General features: G+C 47.2%; 1 protein-coding gene and 1 long non-coding RNA gene across 8 annotated transcripts in view; one reads left to right on the top strand and one right to left on the bottom strand.

Annotated features, from left to right (window-relative positions):
• col12a1b (collagen, type XII, alpha 1b) overlaps positions 1–9,358 on the top strand; it is a 48,799-nt gene extending 39,441 nt beyond the window's left edge. For 3 of the 5 annotated variants that reach the window (XM_029849522.1, XM_029849523.1, XM_029849520.1), the window contains 17 exons: positions 703–845; positions 970–1,079; positions 3,209–3,367; positions 3,484–3,561; positions 4,665–4,751; positions 4,992–5,045; positions 5,212–5,307; positions 5,477–5,530; positions 6,100–6,153; positions 6,230–6,283; positions 6,395–6,466; positions 6,544–6,579; positions 6,697–6,763; positions 6,838–7,023; positions 7,305–7,373; positions 7,461–7,631; positions 8,718–9,358. In XM_029849522.1, coding sequence (XP_029705382.1) covers positions 703–845; positions 970–1,079; positions 3,209–3,367; positions 3,484–3,561; positions 4,665–4,751; positions 4,992–5,045; positions 5,212–5,307; positions 5,477–5,530; positions 6,100–6,153; positions 6,230–6,283; positions 6,395–6,466; positions 6,544–6,579; positions 6,697–6,763; positions 6,838–7,023; positions 7,305–7,373; positions 7,461–7,631; positions 8,718–8,827 — 1,600 coding nt within the window. In that variant the 3' untranslated portion in view covers positions 8,828–9,358. Of the gene's footprint in view, positions 1–702; positions 846–969; positions 1,080–3,208; positions 3,368–3,483; positions 3,562–4,664; positions 4,752–4,991; positions 5,046–5,211; positions 5,308–5,476; positions 5,531–6,099; positions 6,154–6,229; positions 6,284–6,394; positions 6,467–6,543; positions 6,580–6,696; positions 6,764–6,837; positions 7,024–7,304; positions 7,374–7,460; positions 7,632–8,012 lie in introns of all 5 variants that reach the window. The other 2 variants (XM_029849521.1, XM_029849524.1) reach the window with 2 other exon arrangements.
• LOC105417522 (uncharacterized) lies at positions 1,087–13,081 on the bottom strand. 3 transcript variants are annotated; one of them, XR_003891256.1, is made up of 6 exons: positions 13,032–13,081; positions 12,697–12,859; positions 12,136–12,236; positions 11,835–11,996; positions 2,125–2,399; positions 1,087–2,006 (listed from the first exon to the last, which is right to left on the bottom strand). It is a non-coding gene; the product is annotated as an uncharacterized lncRNA (long non-coding RNA). The 3 variants fall into 3 exon arrangements; XR_965145.2 differs by lacking the exons at positions 1,087–2,006; positions 2,125–2,399 and adding an exon at positions 5,064–5,175; XR_003891255.1 differs by lacking the exons at positions 1,087–2,006; positions 2,125–2,399 and adding an exon at positions 5,064–5,175 and having other exon boundaries at positions 12,697–12,762.
• Between the last annotated feature and the right edge of the window lie 9,154 nt (positions 13,082–22,235).

The raw sequence follows: 22,235 nt of genomic DNA, 5'->3' as shown, positions 1-22,235 counted from the left end.
TTCTGATTGCTAAAATCATCAGTTGCAGTTCAAATCTGCAGACAATAAGCTGAATTCTGGGTTTCCTGGTGACGCTGCAGATTCCAGCTGTGTCCAGACTGGGCCGCGCTTGTTCCCTTCCTAACTGGGTCAGTAGATTTATGGCACTCTGCAAAGTCGCCCGTAAAAACAGCCCCCCCCCGCCACCCCAAGCCTGACCACAGACTGTTAACACTGGCCTCCGCCCAGCCATATGAAATCACCTCATGCGTCGCCAAGTTTGTCTCCCCAAAAGGCTCAAAAGGAGAACCAGAAATGTTCCTCTTGTTCCCCCTGACGCACAGTCCAGAGGTGGGAAAACAATGAAAGTCCTTTCAGGAAAAACTCCCGAGGGAACAATCGGAGACGTACGGATCAACTACAGCTCAAACTAACAACACTATCGGACGCTGTCGTGTCTGAGTTAATCACAAAACTCTTTTTCTGATGTTGATGATCTAGTAAAATCTGGATCATTAGGTTTTGCCATTCTTCATAAAAGTTGAAATTTATCTCTGTGGGTTGGTTTCAATAGTAACCAACCCAGTAAAACCCTCTGAGCCAGAGCTGTAAAGTGTCCAACATGATTAGTTTCAGCTTCCTCCGTCGTCTCCTCTAAAGTTGGACTTTTCTGACTGCTGGATGCAGAATAATAAGACGCAGCCTCCGTTTCCCTCTGAGCAGAGACATCCACCCTGACGGCCTTCCTCACGCTTACACCATCATCCTCATGTTCCGCCTGCTGCCCGAATCTCCCGCCGAGGCCTTCGACATCTGGCAGGTTTCCAGCAAGGATCACAAACCGGAGACCGGCGTCACCATCAACCGTAAGCGCCGCCTCTCTTCTTTTGGAAATCTCTGAGTACCGGTTGTGTTGAAGCATTTACAGTGTTGGAAACACGTGAACAAACCAGTTGCCAGGGTTTGTAAAGCCTTTGTTGCTGTGCGCAGCTTCCAGGAAAACCATCTCCTTCTACAACAAAGATGAACGTGGCGAGACCCAGAGGGTCGTATTCGACGGAGATCAAGTCAAGAGAATCTTCCACGGAAGTTTCCACAAGGTAAAAGTTTGAGCTCAGACATTTTAACAGCTGGATTAGGAACTTATTTTATTGCTCCTGAGATTAAAGGCTCTCTGCTTTGATCTATGGTCGTCTGGAGGTCACATGTTTCAGAGAGAGCTCCACATGTAAACGTCGTATAAACATCAGACTCAGATCTTCCTCCTTTAATCGTCGTTTTAGGATTCAAACTCCAGTAGTTTATCTGGAATCTTGAGGAATGTCTTTGAAGGGAATTTCAGAAATGTTGGCAACGCTGTAGGGAATGAAGCGGCTCCGACAGCGCAACAATAGCGTTAAAGGCTGCGGTCGTGTAACCCCCCTGAATTATTCAGATTTTAGAGATGACCACAACAGCCCAGTAGGAGCAATAATCTGTTGTCTCGAGTATTCCTGGAGATGCGGAGACGTTTGCGGAGTTGTGTGATGATGACAATGAGCCGAGCGTTTCACAGACCGACCTCTCATTGTTGACGCTCACTGATGAGTTGGACGTTTGAGGGTCCCGGCCAGAAAAGCCGAGTTGGACGATTCCCAGCCAGCTGACAACATCCTGCTGTTGAGGGCGTAGCTGGAAAATCCTGGGTCACCACCGTTAAACAATGACATCAGCTCCAGCTTCATCGCTCTCTGCTCAGCGGGGGGTCGTTTGTTTTGGCACGGTCCACTCTGGTAGCAGATGTCTGGTTGTTTTTTACCTCAAAAACCAACTATTTAGGCCTGCTGCTCCCTGACGACAGCTCCTCCAGGACCTCGCTACCATTCCCACTGTTTGCTGAGAGTGGAAACATGACGTCCGCTGGAAGATGTCGGACGTTTGCTCTTTGTTGAGCGGCACCTGAACGCCTCGCGTCTAATGCCGCGGTCCTGCTTTAGAACAGCCGTGCAGGATTCAACCCTGGGGTAAAATTCTTCTTCGCTCTGCCCCTAATCAGAAAGGTCAGAGGTCAGTCTGGCCGTGAATCAGGAGGTAGATTTAAAGGCCCGTCGACGGGACTGAAGTTCATCGTATCCTGCTGCATCGCCTTTGTAGTAGTGGATTTACCTCAGGAGACGTTCCTGACAGATGACTTCTGGTTTTCCAGGCAGCTGCAGACTTGTTCAGGATTGACGTTCTCCCACTTAAGCTGGTTGATCTGCTGAGTCATTTCAGGGTGACAATATCTCACATCAGAGCGCTGCAGGATCACCATTAACATTGTTCATAATGCATCTGTCAACATCAGCAGCTCCTGTGGACCACAGCTGGAGACATGGAGTCTTGTGTCCGTCCGTCATCACCTTCAGCCGTCTCATTTTAAAGAAGAGGTTTCATTCCTCCTGTAATCAAGAAAAAAGATCTTAAACCTCAGAGATCTAAATCTCCTTTGCAAAATTCCTGCTTCAAGCGCTCAAATAATGGCCTGCAAAAGCATCAAGTGTGTCAAATAAGGAAAGAAAAGGAATGTGTGGAATCCTGGAATCCAAATGAGCGGAAAAAGCTCCGATTGTTCAGCCAAAACTGCAGAATCTCAGTTTTTCTTTCCACTTGTTGGGAAGTTCAGTTTGTCACTGTGACGTGCGTGCGTGACACATTTCCAGCCCAGACCGGGGGGTCCGGAGCTCTTTTCCACTCCAACCACACCGTAAAAACAGGGCAGCATTCCCAACGTTTGCTGCACCAAAAGGAACAAACCATGACTTCCTGAGTTAATCCTGCTTCATCTGGAAACCGAACATTTGTTGGGAGGATATTTTATAAGGAAGTAGTAACGTGGAGCTTGGAGTGATTAGCTGTTGGCTCTGAGCTGGTCACATTTGTAACCTCAGCAATAACCCTTGGGAAGTTTGATCTGGAAAGTCATTTTAGTTTGCAGGTGTTGGAAATGGATGTGCCTTTCATTCCCCTCATTCAAGCTGTTTACATCCAAATCATCTACATCCCTGTCCAACCTGACAGAACACCTTTGAACTGGAAGGCAGTTTTCCGTCATTAACCCAGTGGAACACATCAGCTCAGGTTCTACCAGCAGAACTGCCTTGGATCTAATTATTTCCAGGCTGTCAGGATCAAAACCAGACACAACAGTTGGGCCCAGAACAAAGAAATTCCATAAATATCTATTTTCTTCCTCCTTTTCTTTCCAAAGCTCCACATCCTGGTTTCTTCCACCGGCATCAAACTCAACATTGACTGCCAGGAAGTAGCAGAGAAGGAAATAAAGGCTGCTGGAAACACGTCCAGCGACGGGTACCAGGTTCTGGGAAGGATGTCCAAATCCATAGGTGCCACAGGAGAATCTGCAACAGTAAGTGAAACAAACGGCCCTTTATTGTGTGTGTGTGTGTGTGTGTGTGTGTGTGTGTGTGTGGTTCAGCAGCCTGGGACACTGTCACACACACGTACGTCTTCATGTCTCTACAGTTCCAGCTCCAGATGTTTGATATCGTCTGCAGCCTGGGCTGGACCAGCAGGGACAGATGTTGTGACCTTCCATCCATGGTAAAAGACTCTTTAACTTTGGATGTATTCTGGGCCACAGAACATGTGAGTTATTTATTTCCTGCGTCATGAAAGCGGCCGACCCCCGTCGAAGCCTTCAGAGCACCGGGCTGACTCAGCGCCAGCAGCGGGATGCACATGAGCAGGAGCTTTAGCTGCTTCGCATCCCAGCAATGCAGAACATGCCAGGTTCAAAGGAGCTGCAGCTGGTTCACGCTCACATGATCAATAACCGATACACGACTGATGGAAATGAGCTGCGCTGACTTTAGAATCCAGATGTTCACACTGGAACTTGGATCAGACCAGTTAAAATGCACCATTAATGATGAGTAAGCTTATTTTTGCCAGTCATGACCCAAACTGACTGAGCTGAAAAGGTTAAAGATCAGTGACCTCTAGGGGTCATTTGAGACTGGTCAGATAGAAGTTCAAAGTTCAGTCAGATGTTATCAGATCTGAGAGGGGAGCAGCTATGTTGGCGTTGACAGCACGCTACCTCTGGCTCCCATCCCGACTTTTTTGGTTATCTTTCATTTGGTTATCTCCATCAGTTGAGCAATCAATCAATCAATCTTTATTTATATAGCCTCTGTTACAATCAGAATTGTCTCTAGGCGCTTTCCAGAATCCCAGGGCCTGACCCCCAACAAGCAACAGTGGCAAGGAAAAACTCCCCTTTAACAGGAAGAAACCTTGAGCAGGACCAGGCTCATGTAGGGGGATAGAGAGAGAGGAGAGACTAAGTAGAGCGTAATATTATACATTATATTAATTAAAATAAGCTGCTGGTAGAGTGGAGTAGGTCCTCTGAGGTGCTTGTTCTCTGGCTAAGAGGCGGGAGAAGCAGCCACATCGTCTCTTCTGAGAAACACTTCTGCTGTTTCTGAACTATTTGGCGACCAGCAGCAGCAGGGATCTAGTTTCAGGACTCTGGACTTTCTCAGCTGATCTCTGGAGACACTGTAACACAGCAAGAGCTTCGTCCTGAGAGCAGCGGCGACGGGGCCCCTCCGCACCATTGAGTCCGCTCATATTCGGCCCTGCTCCCCCCTCAGACGCGCTGGTCCACTGCTGTGCCTGATAATCATTGTCTTTCCCAGAGAGACGAGCTGAAGTGTCCAGCTCTTCCAAACGCCTGCTCCTGTACCTCAGCAGCCTCCGGCCAGCCGGGCCCGCAGGGACCAGTGGTGAGGAAATGGTCCCTCTGATTTTAATCTTAATACTTTGTCATAATGTGAAGTCTGACTTTGCCTGATTGAAGAACAAATGTGTGACTTATCTCAGAATCCGTCCCACACAGCTCCAATCTGTCATCGGAGCTTTTTATAAGTCATTTAATTTTCTTTTAGAAGTTCTGGGTGGGGCGTTGACGTGTTTGCTTTGCTGCTGTGTTTGGTGAAAATGTGATTCTTCCTCCTCCTCCTCAGGGTGCTCCTGGCAGTAAAGGTTCCCGAGGTGAAAGAGGGGAGCAAGGCTCTGTTGTAAGTACATGAACCACCATCTCCTTTTTAATTTATATTCCAGTTTCTCGTGCAGATCTTCTGACGTCTTCGAACATCTGACTTCACTCAGTGAAGCTTCTCCTCCAGTTTCTTCTCTGCTGATGATCATCTGCAGGTCAAACAAACATTACTGTGGTGTTTTTAGGGTCCAATGGGACCACGTGGAGAGATGGGACCACCAGGACCCATGGGTCTGCCTGGCCCTCAAGGACCCAGCGGACTGTCGATTCCAGGAGAGCCTGTGAGCGCGCGCACACACACACACACGCACACACACACAGTCACAACTTCTGGTTAACTGGTACCCAGTGGGGAGGAGACACCGCAGGATGTTGTCATGATGGTGCACAGGTGACAGTTCTGCTGCAGCTGTAATAACGACACCCTGCTGGTGTGTGTTCCCTGTTCAGGGCCGTCCTGGACCAAAGGGAGACGTCGGTGATGGGGGTTTACCTGGACAGAAGGTGGGTGCAGCTCCGGTCGAAACTGCCAGTTCCCCTTAGTTTCTAAATTTCTGCCGACCACCTAAACCGAGTTCCTGAACGCAGCACGAGACACCGGAGCCCGATCAGTCAAATATTGACGCTTCAGGAACCAGATCCAGAATCCTGTAACCCTGCCTTTCCTCACATCCTGGAAACGTGTCATCCAAATGCCACATCCCTTTAAGCATCTCATTTGAACGCCTTTGAACATCAGCACGCACAGAGCAGATAATTGCTCACTGATCAGATCCTGGCTTCACCCGGAGCACTTAGAGCCAGAGGAAGGACCTTCAGCCCCAGCTGAGCTTGCTGGTTCTGACTGAATGGTGCTGATGGAGCAGAACGGCTGCAGGTGACCACTGTGCAGCTGCTGCCATGGCAACAGGCATTTAATGACTTGAAGTTCCTGCTTCATAATGGCCAATAAAACAAATCTGGAATGGATTACGTTCCCTGTAAATGCTTCACCAAAGCATCAAAGACCGTAAAACCGCAAATGGGGTAAATGAGCGGAGAAGAGGGGTTGTTGAGCTCTGCTGTGCTTTCAGGGCTCACCTGGTGCTCCCGGTGCCGTCGGCCCCGTTGGACCAGCTGGAGTGAGGGTGGGTCCACCAGAGCCAGCTTTTACAACCTTTTGTTTCAAATGTGAGCAGAGTTTAACGCTTCTTGTGCTTCCAGGGACCTCAAGGAAAGGATGGTGCAGTTGGCCCCAGAGGCCCTCCAGGGCCCATGGTGAGCTCTGACTGGTTAACTCAGCGCTGTCATGTGGCTTCAGATAAGCTGGAATAATGAGCAGTTTGAGGGAGATCCCATCACTGACTGAGGCTCCTGTTTTCCTCTCAGGGACCTCCAGGCACTCCTGGAATTCCAGGAACAGCAGGAAAACCGGGGAACACCGGAGACACGGGTTCTCCTGTAAGTGTCGTCACAGTGGTGTCACAAACCAAGCTCACAGCATTTTTAGCAACTGAATGTGGGTCCTGTGCTTCCAGGGAGGCATTGGCCAAAAAGGAGACAAAGGAGAGCGAGTGAGTAACTGGGAACCAACAAAGAATCTTTCCTGACAACGACGGCGGCTTCCGGACGTTCCGACGTTGCTTCTGTCCTGATTCTTAACCCTAACCCTGCTCTCTCTCCATCCTCAGGGTGACTTCGCCCCACAGAACATGATGCGCGCCATCGCCAGACAAGTTTGTGAGAACCTCTTAAGCGGTGAGCAGGAACGGCGCCTGGTCTCCCGCTGGCCTCACACTCCGCTCACTGCTCCCTCTCATCTGCCTTTGCAGCACAAATGACCCGGGTCAACTCCTTACTGAATCAGATTCCCAGCGGCATGTACTCCAGCAACAACCCAGGGCCCCCGGGGCCTCCTGGACTGCCTGGCAGGCAAGGACCCCGTGGAGAGCCAGGTTCAGCAGGGAGGAGCGGCTTCCCTGGTAATCCTGGTTTACCTGGACAGCAGGGAGACAGAGGTACCTTAAAAAGCCCCACAGGCATCCCAGGAATCCTTTGTTGGTTGTTTTTCCCTTCACAGCTGAGTCTGCAAACACCAAAAATGGGATTATTCCACCTCTCGGGTCATTTCCCACCACACTCCTGTCAAACATTTCACAGCTCTTATGAGTAGTGAGAGGGAAAATGGGAAATTCTGACATGGGAACGCTCGACAAGAGCACCCAGGACGTGATACGACCAGCACGTGTCCTTCAGAGCTGCTGATGATCTAACTAATGTCATCGCACCCTTCCTCCAGGACCTCCAGGAGAGAAAGGAGATCGAGGCGAGTCGGCAGTGGGCCAGAAAGGACCGCGAGGACCTGCTGGTGAGTCCTGACTTCGCGTCATGTCACGAGAGCCGACATCAATAAACGATCTGTCTGGATCGTAAGTGGCGCATCTTTGATATTTAGGTCCACCAGGAGAAAGCAGGACAGGCTCTCCAGGTCCTCCAGGCTCCACGGGACCTCGTGGCCCTCCTGGCCGTCCAGGGTACGCCGGTGTCCGTGGTCCTCCCGGACCGCCTGGATACTGTGACTCCTCCCAGTGTGTCGGCATTCCTTACAACGGGCAGGGATACGGAGGTACGCACACACGAGAAAATAGACCGATGCTCTCAGTTCCTGTGGCCACTGGAGTCACATGACCTGAGAACAAGGGCCCATATCCACTGAACTAATCAGCACTCATCCACTTTAGACAAGTCAGTGTGTGATGAGGCTAAAAAAGTCTCGTTAAAAGGGACTAATTTAACATCCAAGCTTGTTTTAGCCGCAGTAAATCTAGTTCAGGACAACTGAAGTCAACCTGCTGTTTAACTGGTTGAATAGCTGGATGGAATTTCAGAGTGTTTATGGGCCTTCAGACAGGAACGAGGATTTCCCAACATGTTGAAGAGCTGAACGCATGTTTGGAATGTTGACACTCGCCGACTGACTCCGTACCTCCTCTTTGGCCCGTTCCAGGTTCTCTGTAGCACTTTTAAAGCACCTGTGCTGCTTTCACTGACTCCCTGAAAAACAAACGCTACTCACTCGTACAGCTGACTGACGGATAAACGTCCAGGGGAAACTAACAGGGACTGGCAGCCTGGTCGCTTCATCAAGGCCAAAGAAACGTGTTGAGAGGAGCAGCATGCAGCAAACAACAATACTAACGGACAGCAACAACAGCAACTCACTGGAGTGTAAATGAACTAATACCAGATGTTCAGTCCCTAATTTAACATCTGCAAATTAAAGCTTTCTGCATGCTATCAAATAACTTTAATTTTTTTTTTTATTCTTCTGTCTTTGTTCTAAACTGCTCAGGGTCAAATGGACTCGAGAGGAATGAGGGGTCATGTTTTTAAATGCTAAATATAAATAAACTTGGACTAACTCCAGCGTTTCTAACTGTTAGGAGAAAGTGGGCGTAACAGTCAGCAGGGGCGTGTCTAGGGCTGGCCCCTCCCACTCAATCTGCTCAAACCACCCCACACAGCAAATACGTCTGGTGCAATCCTTGACCACAGCTGAGCTAACAGCGTTAGCTTCAGCCAGTCTTTAGACTTTAGCGACTGCAGACACGCCCCTGCTGCTCACAACCAATCAGTGCTTCACGTCAGTCTCGTTCTTGTGCATGCCGAGACCGAACCGTCAACTCAATCGGACCCAAACGCTCTCTCAAAGCAGGTCAATATCCGCCTCAACCTGACACCCGAGTGGTCCCGGTGCGCCAGGATCAGACCGCGTCACAGAACCGGCGCCGAAAGAGATCGCTATCAAGGAAGGCAACATAGACAAGCGGCGTTCTGGGTTTCACACCTCAAATTCAGCAGAAAATAGCAGGAAAACCTGGTGAATATTTATGTGGCGAGGGAGAAGGTGTGTCGGGGAGGGGGCGGGGCTTAAATCAACCTGTGAGCTTTCCTTTCCCACTTTTGCTTGTAAATATTTGCAACACGTTTTCAGCAGCGTGCAGCTGTGATCTGTCCGCCAGATTCATCATTTTTGATATAATCGATGGTTTCAGCAGTAAAGAAATTCCATTTTGTATCTGCAGACGTGACATTTATCTGTTTATTCTGTCACAGCTCATTTTAACAAACGTGGAATTGCATGTCTGGTGTATATTTAGTTTTTTGCTCTTGTTTTAAGCAGAATATACTTGTCATTGTTTCCATATGCAGTCAGACGTCAGCGTGCTACAGAAATGATGTTGCTGCCTCATGTTTTACTGCAGTTTGTGACTCCAGCAGCCTCACACTCATTTCTTATTTATTTCTAAAACAGAAGAGGCATTTTTCAATAAAACTACTGAAAATATGCAACTGCAGTTTGTCTCATTCCCCACCGTCCACGGTCAGCCATTTTACAAGAATCGCCAATCATTAAAGGTTTACTTTAATCCAACGCTCATGCTAATGTCATGCTAGGCTAACACTAGCATTAGTGTTACTGCCACCTGAATTTATACACGGTCAAGGTTCAGGACGTCGCCACGATGAGAAACTACTCCCACAAACAGAATCAACAAAGCATTAATGTATTATAATATACAACTACCACAGACTGGACTGGTTATACTGGGGCATAGAGGAGAGAGCGTTCCAACAATAACAACATAACTGGCACCAACTTTAGCACTTAAAAACCAAACAGAAGACATTAAAAACCTTTTGAGATGGAACAGGTGTCTGGTGCACTGAAATAAATGTGATTTATTACTAAAAATAATGTACCAACTAAAATAAATTACCAACTTGATAAAACGCCAAACTTGAGATTTCAGTCTACAAACTGCTCCTTTCCAGGTGACCACTAGGAGGCGCACTTTCACAGAGGCAACAGTTAATTTATGGTCTTTGTTTTTTGGACCTTGGGCCTGTTATTTTTAAAAGAATTATACACATTTATTGTTTGTGGATCGTTGAGACTTGGTCACATGGTCATGGTCACATCAATCTCCTCAGGTTCAAGGTCGACAGAACTGATCTATGGCTCCGCCTCCTTTTAATTGGATATCATATGGCATTTGACCTTTGACATTTTAGGATATAAATGTTCATCAGCCAGTTCTCAAGTTACTCCAAAAACCTTTGTAGATACCATCTTGTTCAAAATGGCGCCATGTGAACATATGTGCTAAATTTGAAGAAATTCCTGAGATATCCTTTTCCTGAAAACACCGTCAACATGGAAACACAGCGTCTCGGTCATGGTGGTCACGTAAACACAGCGAGCTGAGAAACCTGCACTTTAATTAAAACCAAGGGGCTCTGACCGCTGCGGCTTATCAGCAGCTTTGAAGTGGGTCTGGACCTCGTCAAAGAGCGTGGGGGGGGTTGATGTTGGTGCAAATAAAAACAGGTGAAGAACACTAATTTAACTGTTGCCTCCAGAAAATGTTCATGAAACCGCCTCAAAATCTACATTTGCCAACATGAAACTGCAACATTTACGCACCTCTGTCACGAAACGACATCCCGATGACCGTTAGCATTAAGCTAACAGGCTTCAGCTAAGTGGAGCTTTGATCATCAAAGTCCTCGATTTCTGGACGATGACGAAACATTATTTCACGATTAGTCTTGGAAGCGAAACAGCAAAGACTCAGAAATCTGATAATCAGAAGTGTTGATGGAGAAGAACATCCCATCAAAGAGCAGCGGCGTGACCAAAGCACCCGACGGGCTGGATTTGGACGGTCAGCAGAACCTACCAAGATACCCTTGAGCAAGGCACCGAAGCCCCAAAGAGTAGAGATTCGCCAGTCAGGGTCAGTTCTGAGAAGCTTCTGCTGGGGTGGAACACGTGCAGACGTGCTCGTCTCCTCCCACCTGATTGGACCTGTATCAACTTGGCCACCAGCTCTGGGACATTTTCTTCATCCAAACCTCAAACAAGCTCAGGAACAGGGCTGGTCCATCACTGACTCAGTCGGTTCAGGTCCAGTTCTGGTACCTGCCCAAACCGTTCGGACTCGTGTCACCTGCCTGATCAACATGTCCGCACGTGCACACATATTCTGTCCTGCACACACATCTCCCACCAGGTGGGAGAGCTGGCTGCCAGAACACGGGCCCAGACCGGGGCGTGTGTGACCCGTATCGATGCAGCCGACCAGCGCCGCTCCAAACTCGCCAGGCGCAAACAAAGCGCGAGCGAAGAGCAGGAAGCTGTTGTCCTGCTCATATCTGGGCTTCCTGCATTTCTAGGGTGGCCCGAGTCATGCGGAGCTCTGATTGGTTCTCAGCCCCTCACAAGAGCCACACGTGCTCTCGCCGAGTTCAACACTCGTAGGAAATGCTGGCGAACGCTTTAAAACTTCAAATCTACGACTGCAGAGGCCTCAGTTTACTCAGATTTAAGGGATCCAAGTCTGGCTGTAGTGCCAAAGCAGAGGTTATTGCATTATTCCTCGGCCAGAAGCTGCAGTTAATAATCCGATTTGTTTGAGATCCTGCTGTGATGGACAGATTACAAACACGCCAGATCAGGAGGCGCTTTCGGAGCATCATCCAAATGCTGCCGAAGACGACGTCCACATGTCTGTGGCAGCAGAACCGGGCCTCAGCCCATGTGTACATGAGGTCATTTTTAGGGGCGGTCCAGAGAAGCGGGACTGAGCCGCTCCACTCAGTTAAGCAACAGCTGAAGGAATGTGGCTTTGAGCGAGGTTAAAACCTCCTGATGTAACTGAAGCCTTCAGCGAGGAGCCGTCACAAAGACCCGAGGATTAAAGTCATCAACACACCTGCAGGCTGAAACGTTTAGGAACGCTAACCACATTATCAATGTACAGACCTGCTGCAGAACCTCCACGGAACCCAGAAGTGTCACACACACCCTCGTCAGCACGCACACACGTAGCACTTTGTCTCTTCTTTCACTTGTTATTTTATCCGACGTAAAAACTGAAGCGTGAAGGAAGAACCGTCGAGGCGTTTGATGCAACCAAAGAAGAGCCTGAAACAGAAAAGAGAGCAGCAACGTTGGCGCCCAGAACAAATTTAAGCCAAAACAAAACAAACACTGTCAAAATGGGAAAGTGATTTCATTTGGAATTCATTATTTATGACACACTAAACTGCAGCTTAAATCTTACAAGAAGGGTTTCTGGAGGCCAAACTCATCGTTCCCTCAGTGGACGGCGTCTCTTCTCCGTCCTTGGTCTCTCACGTCAAACCATTAATGAGAAAAATAAACCTTTTGGGGGAGGAAAAGAGCACGGAAACCTTTCATCGTGACAGACATGTGATATTTGACCCAATACAGAACATCATAATAACCCTATGACATTTGGAATGGAATGAATCACACAAACATCCTCAATTCTGCCAGCACAAATAACAAAATCAAAAATCCGTATAAAATCCAATAAAGCTTGTGTTGTTGTCTGCAGCTGCATGATGGCAATAATGATCTCTCTAAAGACCAAACTACCCCTAACCACAAAGTTAAGATGCACTAAACAACAAATTAATTAAACAAGCTTTACTGTACAAACAGGGATGCTGAGCAAAGACACATTAACGAACAAAGGAAGTAGTGAAAAACGATCGAAGCATCAAAGAACACTTCAAGGTCAAAGGCCAATGCTCATAAGCTAGCTAACATCGCCATGGGGACTATTTAAACAACCACGAAGTACTCTGACTTTACTCACATTTGTCGACCTGCGTTCTTTCTGATTTCCAAAGGTTAACTGGTCCACATCTTTACGTTCATCCATCTGAAACGGCCCAGTTTGATCCCTTCATAACTGCGGTGCTATCAGCTAATGAATTGTTGCTAATTAGTGCCGCAGCACAACACTGCTGTTGTTTAAGCTGTTATGTGTATGTATGTATGTGTGTGTGTGTGTGTGTGTGTGTGTGTGTGTGTGTGTGTGTGTGTGTATGTACACACAGAGAGAGAGAGAGAGAGACCTGAGGTTGAGGGCAGGACACACACATAAAGTTCACTTATTTTTGGGCCGTAATTAGGGTCTTAACGACTTACCTGGCAGACGCCGACCAGTCGCGATACCGCGCCTCGCCACTAGAGGCGGTATCGGACAAACAGGCGTTGGTGGCTGTTCACTTTAAATAAAGTAAAAAAAAACACGGAAGGTGTGTAGCGAACTAATTAGATGGGTTAATAAAGTTTGTCATTTAAATATGCAAACGTCATTCGTGGAGACATGAATGTTGCACCGTTCCAGTAACTTTCAGAAACGACTCTTACTCTACAGATGTGTCAGTATGTTTCATTTAATGTGCTGCAGGTGTTTAAGGCTGAGCTCATTTCAAGCCTTTGTTTTGTTTAACACCTCCGAGTTACTTTACCACGCTTGGCAAGCGAAGTCTGCTATAAATGGTTTGTTTCCTAAAAGCACACAGCACAATGTCTTTATAATTAGCCAGCCAAAATAAATCACCATAAACGGAGGAAGTCCTGCCACGTCCATGACATCATCTGCAGAATAAAACTCAAAAGTGTGTCATCTGGACTTTTATACGATTTTTTTTTCTTCACAAGAGGTGTTTTTCCTACTTGTGAAGCCTGTAATGAAACATAAATGACATACGATTCAGCAAGGTTTGTTTTTCTGGCCCATGTGGTGTAAAGCCCCCCCCTCAGCGTGTGTGTCAGAAACGTGTTTAAAGTTCACCCGTGTTATCTATGTATCACAGTCCAGTCACAGCTGTGATTTATGGTCCCTGCACACGGAAGCAAACATGATGAGCTCATTATTCCTGCGTTGGGCCTCTTTGGCTGCTGTGCAGAGAAGCCGTTTTCCTGACGACAACCTACAGGTTGGACCTGCGGTAAAGGTTCTCAGCAGAGGGGCCGACGAGCCAACAGCTGCTTCACATCGGCCCGACGAGTGAGGCTGATTGAACAAGATGGTGGAAACAGATCGTCTGACTTTCAAAGTGGACATGATGTCAGTGGAAACAGTGACGTTTGTAGCAAATGGGCCTTTCGGAGGGGTTTCCTCCTCCCCCCCAGCTGAAGCTTGGTCAAGGTCATTTGGTCATTTGATCCATCACAGTTATTAATGTGCCTATGTGGTGAAAATGTCGTTAATCTTCATAGAGTGTTGTGCTGTTTGGATCTCGCGCCTGTGTTGTGTTGATTCCAGTCGGTCTGCAGTTTTAGATCTATTTACAGAAAAAATCCAGTTGAAAAATGGCAAACACCATTTTACCACTTTTTCAGTCCAAACCAAGATTCATATGCAAATTAGAGTTGATGAAAAAGGTGAGTGATTGTTGGTTACCTGGGGAGCTGTGGCAGGTGACAGGTTTATGCTCCATAAAACAGCTTTGTGGGAGACCTGAGGTTAAGGGCAGGACTGAGACGGATCATCTTCAGGCACAGGAAATCCCGCTCAATCGTTTCTGGGATCCTGAAAGGTCAGGGGTCACCTCCTCAGGGGCTCTCAGTAGCTCAGATGTGTGAGTGGATTTTAAAGCCTGCGAGCTGCACGTTAGGAACACGTGCAGGAAAAGTCCAGCAGCTTATCTCAACCATCATGAAGCGATTTCTTCTGTGCAAGAAATTGTATTTCAGCCGACAGATAAAGCAAAATAACTGCTGGGTTATTAGTCGATAATTAGAAACACCGATGGATGATGGATATAACAGGAAGCTTATTGTGATAGCAGTTTGGGCTTCGGTGGAGACGTGATTCATGCATGTTTACGCCTGAGATCTATCAGCAGCATGATGTCATTTTTTTATTTAACTCTGTGATGTCGAGAAACACACACACACACACACACACACACACACACACACACACACACACCAGTCCAGACTGAGGTGTGTTTGATGCACTGAAATGTGTCCCAAAGCTCCAACGCTGGCGTCTGAATGAGCAGAATCCTATTGAGGGACCCTGAGGTCTGTTTCCATGAATGCAGATTCAGCGAAACGCTGCGTGGAGTCCAGAGATCCCGCATTCACCTCAGAGCCACACTGATGAGAGGTTTGGTGTGAAAGCGGAGCAACAGTGACGCAGCAGAGACCATGTTGAGTGAGGAGCTTCATCGTGTCAGCAGGAATACACAAACATAAAGGGTGTGTATTTCCAACATCCTCTGTCATTTTATTCCAGCAGATTTAGGAATAAAATGAGAAACTCTTTAAATAAGTTGCATTGTTTTTGTCGGCAGTTCTGTAAACGACCCAGAAAACATTCCTCAACAGCCACTTGGGTTTCCTTAAAGTCCCACATTAGAAAGTCTAAATTAAACATTAATGGGAAATAAAGTTTGCGTTTGGTGTCTCTGCTCGGGAAAAAACCGACGTCAGCATTTATCCTGGTGAAGGACACGTGAATAAACTCATGTGATCCTAAATCCTCACACATTCATTTGCAGCCTCAGTCTTTCCACCAGATGTTAAAACTGATTTGGACCACAGGAGCATCAGTGAGGGTGCACAGGTCTGTCTGTCTGTCTGTCTGTCTGTCTGCCTGCCTGTCTGCCTGCCTGCCTGTCTGAATGCCTGTCTGCCTGCCTGCCTGCCTGCCTGCCTGTCTGTCTGTCTGTCTGTCTGTCTGTCTGAATGCCTGTCTGTCTGTCTGTCTGTCTGAATGCCTGCCTGCCTGCCTGCCTGTCTGTCTGTCTGTCTGTCTGCCTGCCTGCCTGTCTGAATGCCTGTCTGCCTGCCTGCCTGCCTGTCTGTCTGTCTGAATGCCTGCCTGCCTGCCTGCCTGTCTGTCTGTCTGTCTGTCTGTCTGTCTGTCTGTCTGAATGCCTGCCTGCCTGCCTGCCTGCCTGCCTGTCTGTCTGTCTGTCTGCCTGCCTGCCTGCCTGCCTGCCTATCTATCTGCCTGCCTGCCTGCCTGCCTGCCTGTCTGTCTGCCTGCCTGCCTGCCTGCCTGTCTGCCTGCCTGCCTGCCTGTCTGTCTGTCTGTCTGCCTGCCTGCCTGCCTGCCTGCCTATCTATCTGCCTGCCTGCCTGCCTGCCTGCCTGTCTGTCTGCCTGCCTGCCTGCCTGCCTGCCTGTCTGTCTGCCTGCCTGTCTGTCTCTCTGCCTGTCTGAAGAGCCGATCAGAGCACCCCCTCTTGCCCCAGTGTTGCTATCAAACTGCTTGATTTGAAGGTCAAAGATTCCAGAATCAGGAGTGGAGTTCCTGGACAGCGTCAGCGTGCAGAGGATGAAGGTTCCGGCCCCGGAACGTTGGCCTGTTCTCCTGGTTTATTCCGGGAACTCTGTGAAGCTGCTGAGATGTAAACGATGAAATCAAGAGCTTCTATTCAGCTGTTAGGAGAAGCTGAAATCTGGGACTGAGTCCGAGGAGGTCGTTTATAGGTCCGAAATATTAAAAATCTGTTTTTTAATGCTAAATTCTTCAGCTTCCGTAGATGCTTAAACACTAATAACTGTGTAATAATAGTGGCCAAAGAAGAGTCTCTCCTGGGAAAACCATAGATTAAGATTATGAGAACAAAGCAGATCAAGTTAGGTTCAAGTGTCCACAGCTTCAACGTAAATGAAGAAAACGCCACACGTGGTGAAGCTCTGCACCATGTAGGAAGATGACAAAAGGAAATTGCAGCTCTGTGTTTGTTTTCCTGCAGGTTGTGTGTTTGAAGGAAGATAAAGGGAAGTTAATGAGAGCTCCCCATGTTTATGTCTTCATTAGTGTGTTTGTGACAGCATTAAGTAAAAGTTCCCAGATGCTTCAGCCCTAAATTCTCTCAACTTGGACCCCAGAGAAGGTTGGAGCTCCGCGGCTGGTAATGGGCTTTAAAGTGGGACATTAATATTCATGACACTTGTTCTTTTCTAATGAGTAAGTGTGACTCATGCAAGAGGAATGTGTGTTCTTGATCAATACTGAGGTCATTAGTCAGGATTTTGCAACTATGACTCAAATACACACTGCAAAACAGCTCTGAAGCTTCTCCCACTTCATGCTAGCAACCAAAATAGAAACGTCAAATACATCTTTCATGACGTGTTTTAGGTGGTTGTTTTCACAGCCGTCAGTCAGTCAAGGCGGAAGATGATGGAGAGCTGAACTCCACCCAGCAACCAGCTGATTCCAGATCAACTCTGTCCAGATGTTTGTGGAGCCGAGACACATCAGCAGCTGCCTGTCGGTGAATTAGGACATCGTCTTCCTCATTTTAACATCAACTGACTCAGCACAGCAGGTTCTGCGCCACATGGCTGCCGATATTAGAAGAACCTGTAATTTTTAATTGATGCCTGGTTGTTATTTTCCCGCTGAGGATGTCCTGTTTGTTTCCGTGACGTCTTCTGCTGACGAGGCAGAGCAGAATCATTTTAACTTCATGCTGAACCATCTTTAGGATCATCAGATGATCAACAGATGAACATAAGAACCAGATTATCTGAACTTAATGTTTATTTCATCGACGGGGTCCTGTCACTGTGCTGGAGAACGTGTTGAGAAGCTCACTGTGCTGCAGCTGGTGGTAGTAGTGGTGGTGGGGGGGGGGTTCTGGGGTCAGATGACCGAGAGCGGGACGCTTTGCTGCAGCCAAAGACCAGTTAATCCATTGGGTCTTCTGGAGTCTCAGAAACACAACTGATAACAAAGACCTGATGTTCTGAGAAGTGGGTCTGGATGTAGGTTGGATCCCATTCCTTCCCTTTTTCACACAACAACAAGCATTTGTGGACGACAGTTGCAGTTTCCAGGGGTTCCTCTGAATATATGGACCAATTCCATGGAGGAAAGCAGAAAACACGCTGAGGTCCTGAGTTCAGACACCTTCTGAATTAAGCTGCCGAGGATAAATCAGCTTTACCGACAGTGAAAACAGAGACAGATGGTTGAAGGCAAACACCAGAGAACATCCCCTGCTTCAGATGGAAAGAATTCCCAATGCCTTCCCAAGCTCTGCCGCCTTGAGGAGCAGAGCTGCAGACCTTCGCCACGGTTTCGTCATCGTGTCGCAGTTAATGAGACCTCACCTCAGTGCCCATCCCAGCAGAATTCTACTGCTAACAAATGATTTACTGCATCTCGCTCCAGGATGATGGAACGTCGCAGTGTTTACTGCTCCAGGATTAGATGTCAGTAAACATATATTTCACATGAGGCTGTTTGCGACGTTTGCCACATTCACAGCCGCAGACACGTTTGCTTGATTTTCCCTTTTCAGCTTTTTCCAATTAAACCTTCCAGAACAAAGACGTGCTGGTCTCCTGATGGAGCCACAGCCGATAACGATAGTAAATATGCACAAAAGCGCCAAGAACAGCGAGAGAGCCTCCAGCCACAGCAAAAGTCAGCTGTCAGGAGGGAATGAAAAACGAGATGCAAGTTTTAGAGTTCGAATCAACGTTAATGGTAGCATTAGCATAACATTTAGCTAATTAAGCAACAGAGCAGTTCCAAAGGTGATAAAGCTGTTTTTATGGTCACATGTAGCCTATATTTGTGTTTTTGTTGTGTTTTGTGTGTCTGGTCTGTGTCTCATTCACAGATGTGACGTCTGCAAACATCCCTCAGCGCTAAAAGGCCTCTTTATTTTATGGTTGCGCGTGTTATTAACGTGAATAAATCAACCCGGATGGAAGCAGACTTTTAAAACACATGAGTCTCATGTGTTCAGAGGACAAATAGTACCAGTTCTGTTGAGACAACCATTTTCCTTCTCCTGACGAAGATATCCTAAAGTCGACATGTTTTAAGCCCCTCCTCTGTTTTTCACTAAATCAAACCATCTTGGGGGAAAATTGGGAGCCTTCGAAGAGACAAACTGCAGCGTCACCTCAAATTTTTAGTTTCCCATCAAACTTAAGAGATAACTTTGCAAGGCTTCATTCAACGCCCCGAGGAAAATGAGATTTGATGATGGGGAATCAAAAAAGAGAACATCTCTGATGTCACAGATCCAGCTGGTCCCGCATGCTGATGAGGCTCCTTTACACCAGTGGCCTTTGCCCCTCCAACATAAACATCACTTCATACTGATTAAATGACTTGAACACACAGTAGGAGGCAGATGGTTCAGCTCCACGGACTCCAGCATTCATCACCTTTTAATGCCAAAAGGGTCTCCAACACAGTGGATGTGTGTGTGTGTGTGTGTGTGTGTGTGTGTAGCACTACCCATTCACAGCCAGGATATGAGCTAACCTAAGTATCCTGATGTGAAAAGGTGTTTGTCCATCAAAGGTGAGGTTTGCAGGATGATGCTGCAGAACTTTACTATCACATCTGAACAGTTCTGCGTTTCTAACGTTTGTCAGTAACAGATCAGCTCCAGGTCAGGCGCTGGAACATCTGTCCTTCCACTGAGGTCATCCTTCCTCTGAGCGTCTGGAACGTCTGATTGGCAACAGAGGATGAATTGTGTTCCAGTTGCATCCTGCAGGGGCACCAGTCAATGAACAGAATTGTTTGGATGTTTGGATTTCTACAGGTTCTCTCTCCACACATGTTCATTCGGAAGGTTTCTCCCTCCTCGTCGGTATTCCATGGTTACAGTAAGTGTTGCTCGCTCTGACTGGTGACCTCTCGGCACATATCGTCTTTCCAGATGCGGTCGCCCTGAGGTGAAATGGGGTAGTGGAAAAATCTGCCTCGTCTGTCCTGCTGCTGCCTGTTGGAGCGATGTGGATTTAGAAGAAACTGATGGAAAATGAAGATTAGGACCGCTGTAGAGAGCTCTGCTGCCCCTTACAGGCCGCCGTCATGTGGAAAACAACCTCCAGATTCTGTCAGAATGACTTTATCATCAGGTCCAAATGGAGGTTCCTGACTGAGGAACGGGAGTAAATCTTTTTACATTTGTTCATGGAGAGTGTGAGAAAGGGCAAAGATTCAGATTAAAGCTTCAGCAAACTTCTTCCTGAGAGCTCAGCTTAGTGCTGCAGTAATGGTTGACCTGGAAGCTTCTCTCATCTTCACACAGGATCTCTGGAGTTCAGAGAGACCACATCCTCTTTTCTCCAGATTCCACAGCCTGGTTGGGCACTTCTTCTATTTCAGAAGGATGGAGGCCACTGAGCTCCTGGGAATCTTGAGAGCAGCAGAAAAGTTCTTCAAATCCTCTGTATAGTCCAGTCTCTGAGCTCTGGACATCTTCTGCCCACAGGGTTTGGTTTAAACTTTTCTGCTGCAAGACCTTCAGTACACAGATGTGTCTTCAAAATAAAAGTGTTCTCATCAAGATCTAGTGAGTGATGTTCTGTGCGTCCCACACTGAATTATTTTAAATCAACTCTAATGTCCGACTCAGTAGATCCTTCTCGATCAGACCAGGTGCTCCAGTCTGGCCTGAATCACATATATGGTTCGGAGGAACATTTGACTGAAGCATCTCACTGGTCAAGTTGGCGTCACCTTAAAGTCGCCTGACCAACGTGGAGCTATGTGACCTTTGACCTCAAACAGAGACATCAGATCTGCCGACTACTTTATCTATCAGAGTTCCAAGATCAAATCAGAAATGACCGAATTCCAAGATTTTTCAGCTACATAACTCACCACAGTGATGCTGGAGACACATTTGATGTTTCCATGTCGTCTCCAAAGTCTTCCTGGAAGATGAAGACGGTCTGAAGGTCTTAATCTTCGTCCAGTCTGGATCATCCTGACCCAAAACACACAGAAGAAAAATCAGTTGAGATTCCAGGTGGATTCCTGGAGCTCAGAGCAACTTGATGCTGATGGTGACCAGTTCCAGAGAAAATGTCCTGACCCAAACCCTCCACAATGACACCTCATGGACTGGTTATGCTGGGAGGGAAAGAATGGTTATACTGTGTGAATGTGTGAATACATTAAGAGTTCCATGATCATTTATCAAACTTTGCCTGGAGATAATTGAATATTTTGTAGCTTTGCTTCATCTCCAGCCGTGTGATGGAATGTCCAGATGTCCATTTTAACCTTTTTACTGATAAGAAATGAGTGAAGTTGGTGATTTAGCAGCTTTGCTGAGGCCCCAGCTGTGATAGATTTAGACACGACCAGGTGATATTTTATGTGCTTCTCATACCAGCAAAGACTCGGATCTATGAACCCCTCCTGGTGGGATTATGGAAATAACAGGGACAAATTTACATGAATTGGATTTGTTCCCAGTTGGACTGGGAAGATTTGAAGACTTCAGGAAGTTGGACAATCTCTTCTGTTTTAAATCTCATTTGAATCTCTAAATCCAGCCAGATTCATTAATACTGAGCTGTGATTTATGTGACCACCGACGTGAAGCTCGGCTCTGTGGAGTTGGTGGCCTGGCTGAAGGCTGCAGCGCCTCCAGAGGCGCCAGGAGACGCCAGCGTTTTAGCATTTTAGCATGCTCGTTGCTAACTTCAGTGAAGATACCTGCGTCACACAGTTAAAACGCAAGAAACAGATCTTTTATGTAGCTGCAGAGTTCCATGCTGATGTGCGGTAAATAAAAACAAACCCCAGAAAGATGAGATCAGAGCCCACACATGAAGAACGTCTTTGACCAACCATCAGAGCAGATTTACAACAGATCCACTGCCTAAACCAGGCCAGCATGTCTCAGCAGCACAACGTCATTTGTGTTCATCATGTTGACAGAGATTCTACTGTGAGGGATGATGACAGACAACAGGAACTAATAATAATAATCATATTAATAATAATAACTCAGGGCTAATGGTGGGACTGAAGGGGTCACATGTTTGTGTTGCATGTAAACAGATTACAGCTCCCACAGCTTTTCCAGGATGTTACTCACTTCTGCTCAAACTTTTCCACCTCTTGTGGATGAATTTTAGCGTCTGGAATGTCTGTTTTCATTAATAACAGTATTGAATTAAGCTGCTTGTCACTGCTGAGTCATGTGACCGAACACTGATGAGTTCTCTGGGGGGAGAGCAGCATGTGTGCTGAAACTGAAAGTAGAAAAGGCTTCATTTACCATCCTCTCAGCAGCCACTCACAAATAATAAGCAGCTGCTTTGTGGTCAGCGGTTTTATGTAATAATTTAATGGCGGGTCGTTGAGTTTTCAGTCTCAGCCGACGTCTCGTCTTCCTGGAGCTCCCGCCGGCTTCCTCAGCTGGAGATCTTCTTCCTGCATCATGTGACACATCATGTGGTAAATAAATAGGTCCAGTTTTCCTTCATTGAGGATTTCATACAGGTGGTTCCAGCCTGGAGTCGGTGCTGGCGGATAAACATCATCCAGAACCCAAAACCCAGATCGGCTGTCTGATCCGGATTCATGTCTGACCTGGAGGAGTCTGC

Source organism: Takifugu rubripes, chromosome 16, assembly GCF_901000725.2.
Source record: "Takifugu rubripes chromosome 16, fTakRub1.2, whole genome shotgun sequence".
Classification (NCBI taxonomy): Eukaryota; Metazoa; Chordata; class Actinopteri; order Tetraodontiformes; family Tetraodontidae; genus Takifugu; species Takifugu rubripes.
The sequence above is the reverse complement of the archived record's forward strand: the minus strand, read 5'-3'. Positions and strand labels throughout refer to the sequence as shown.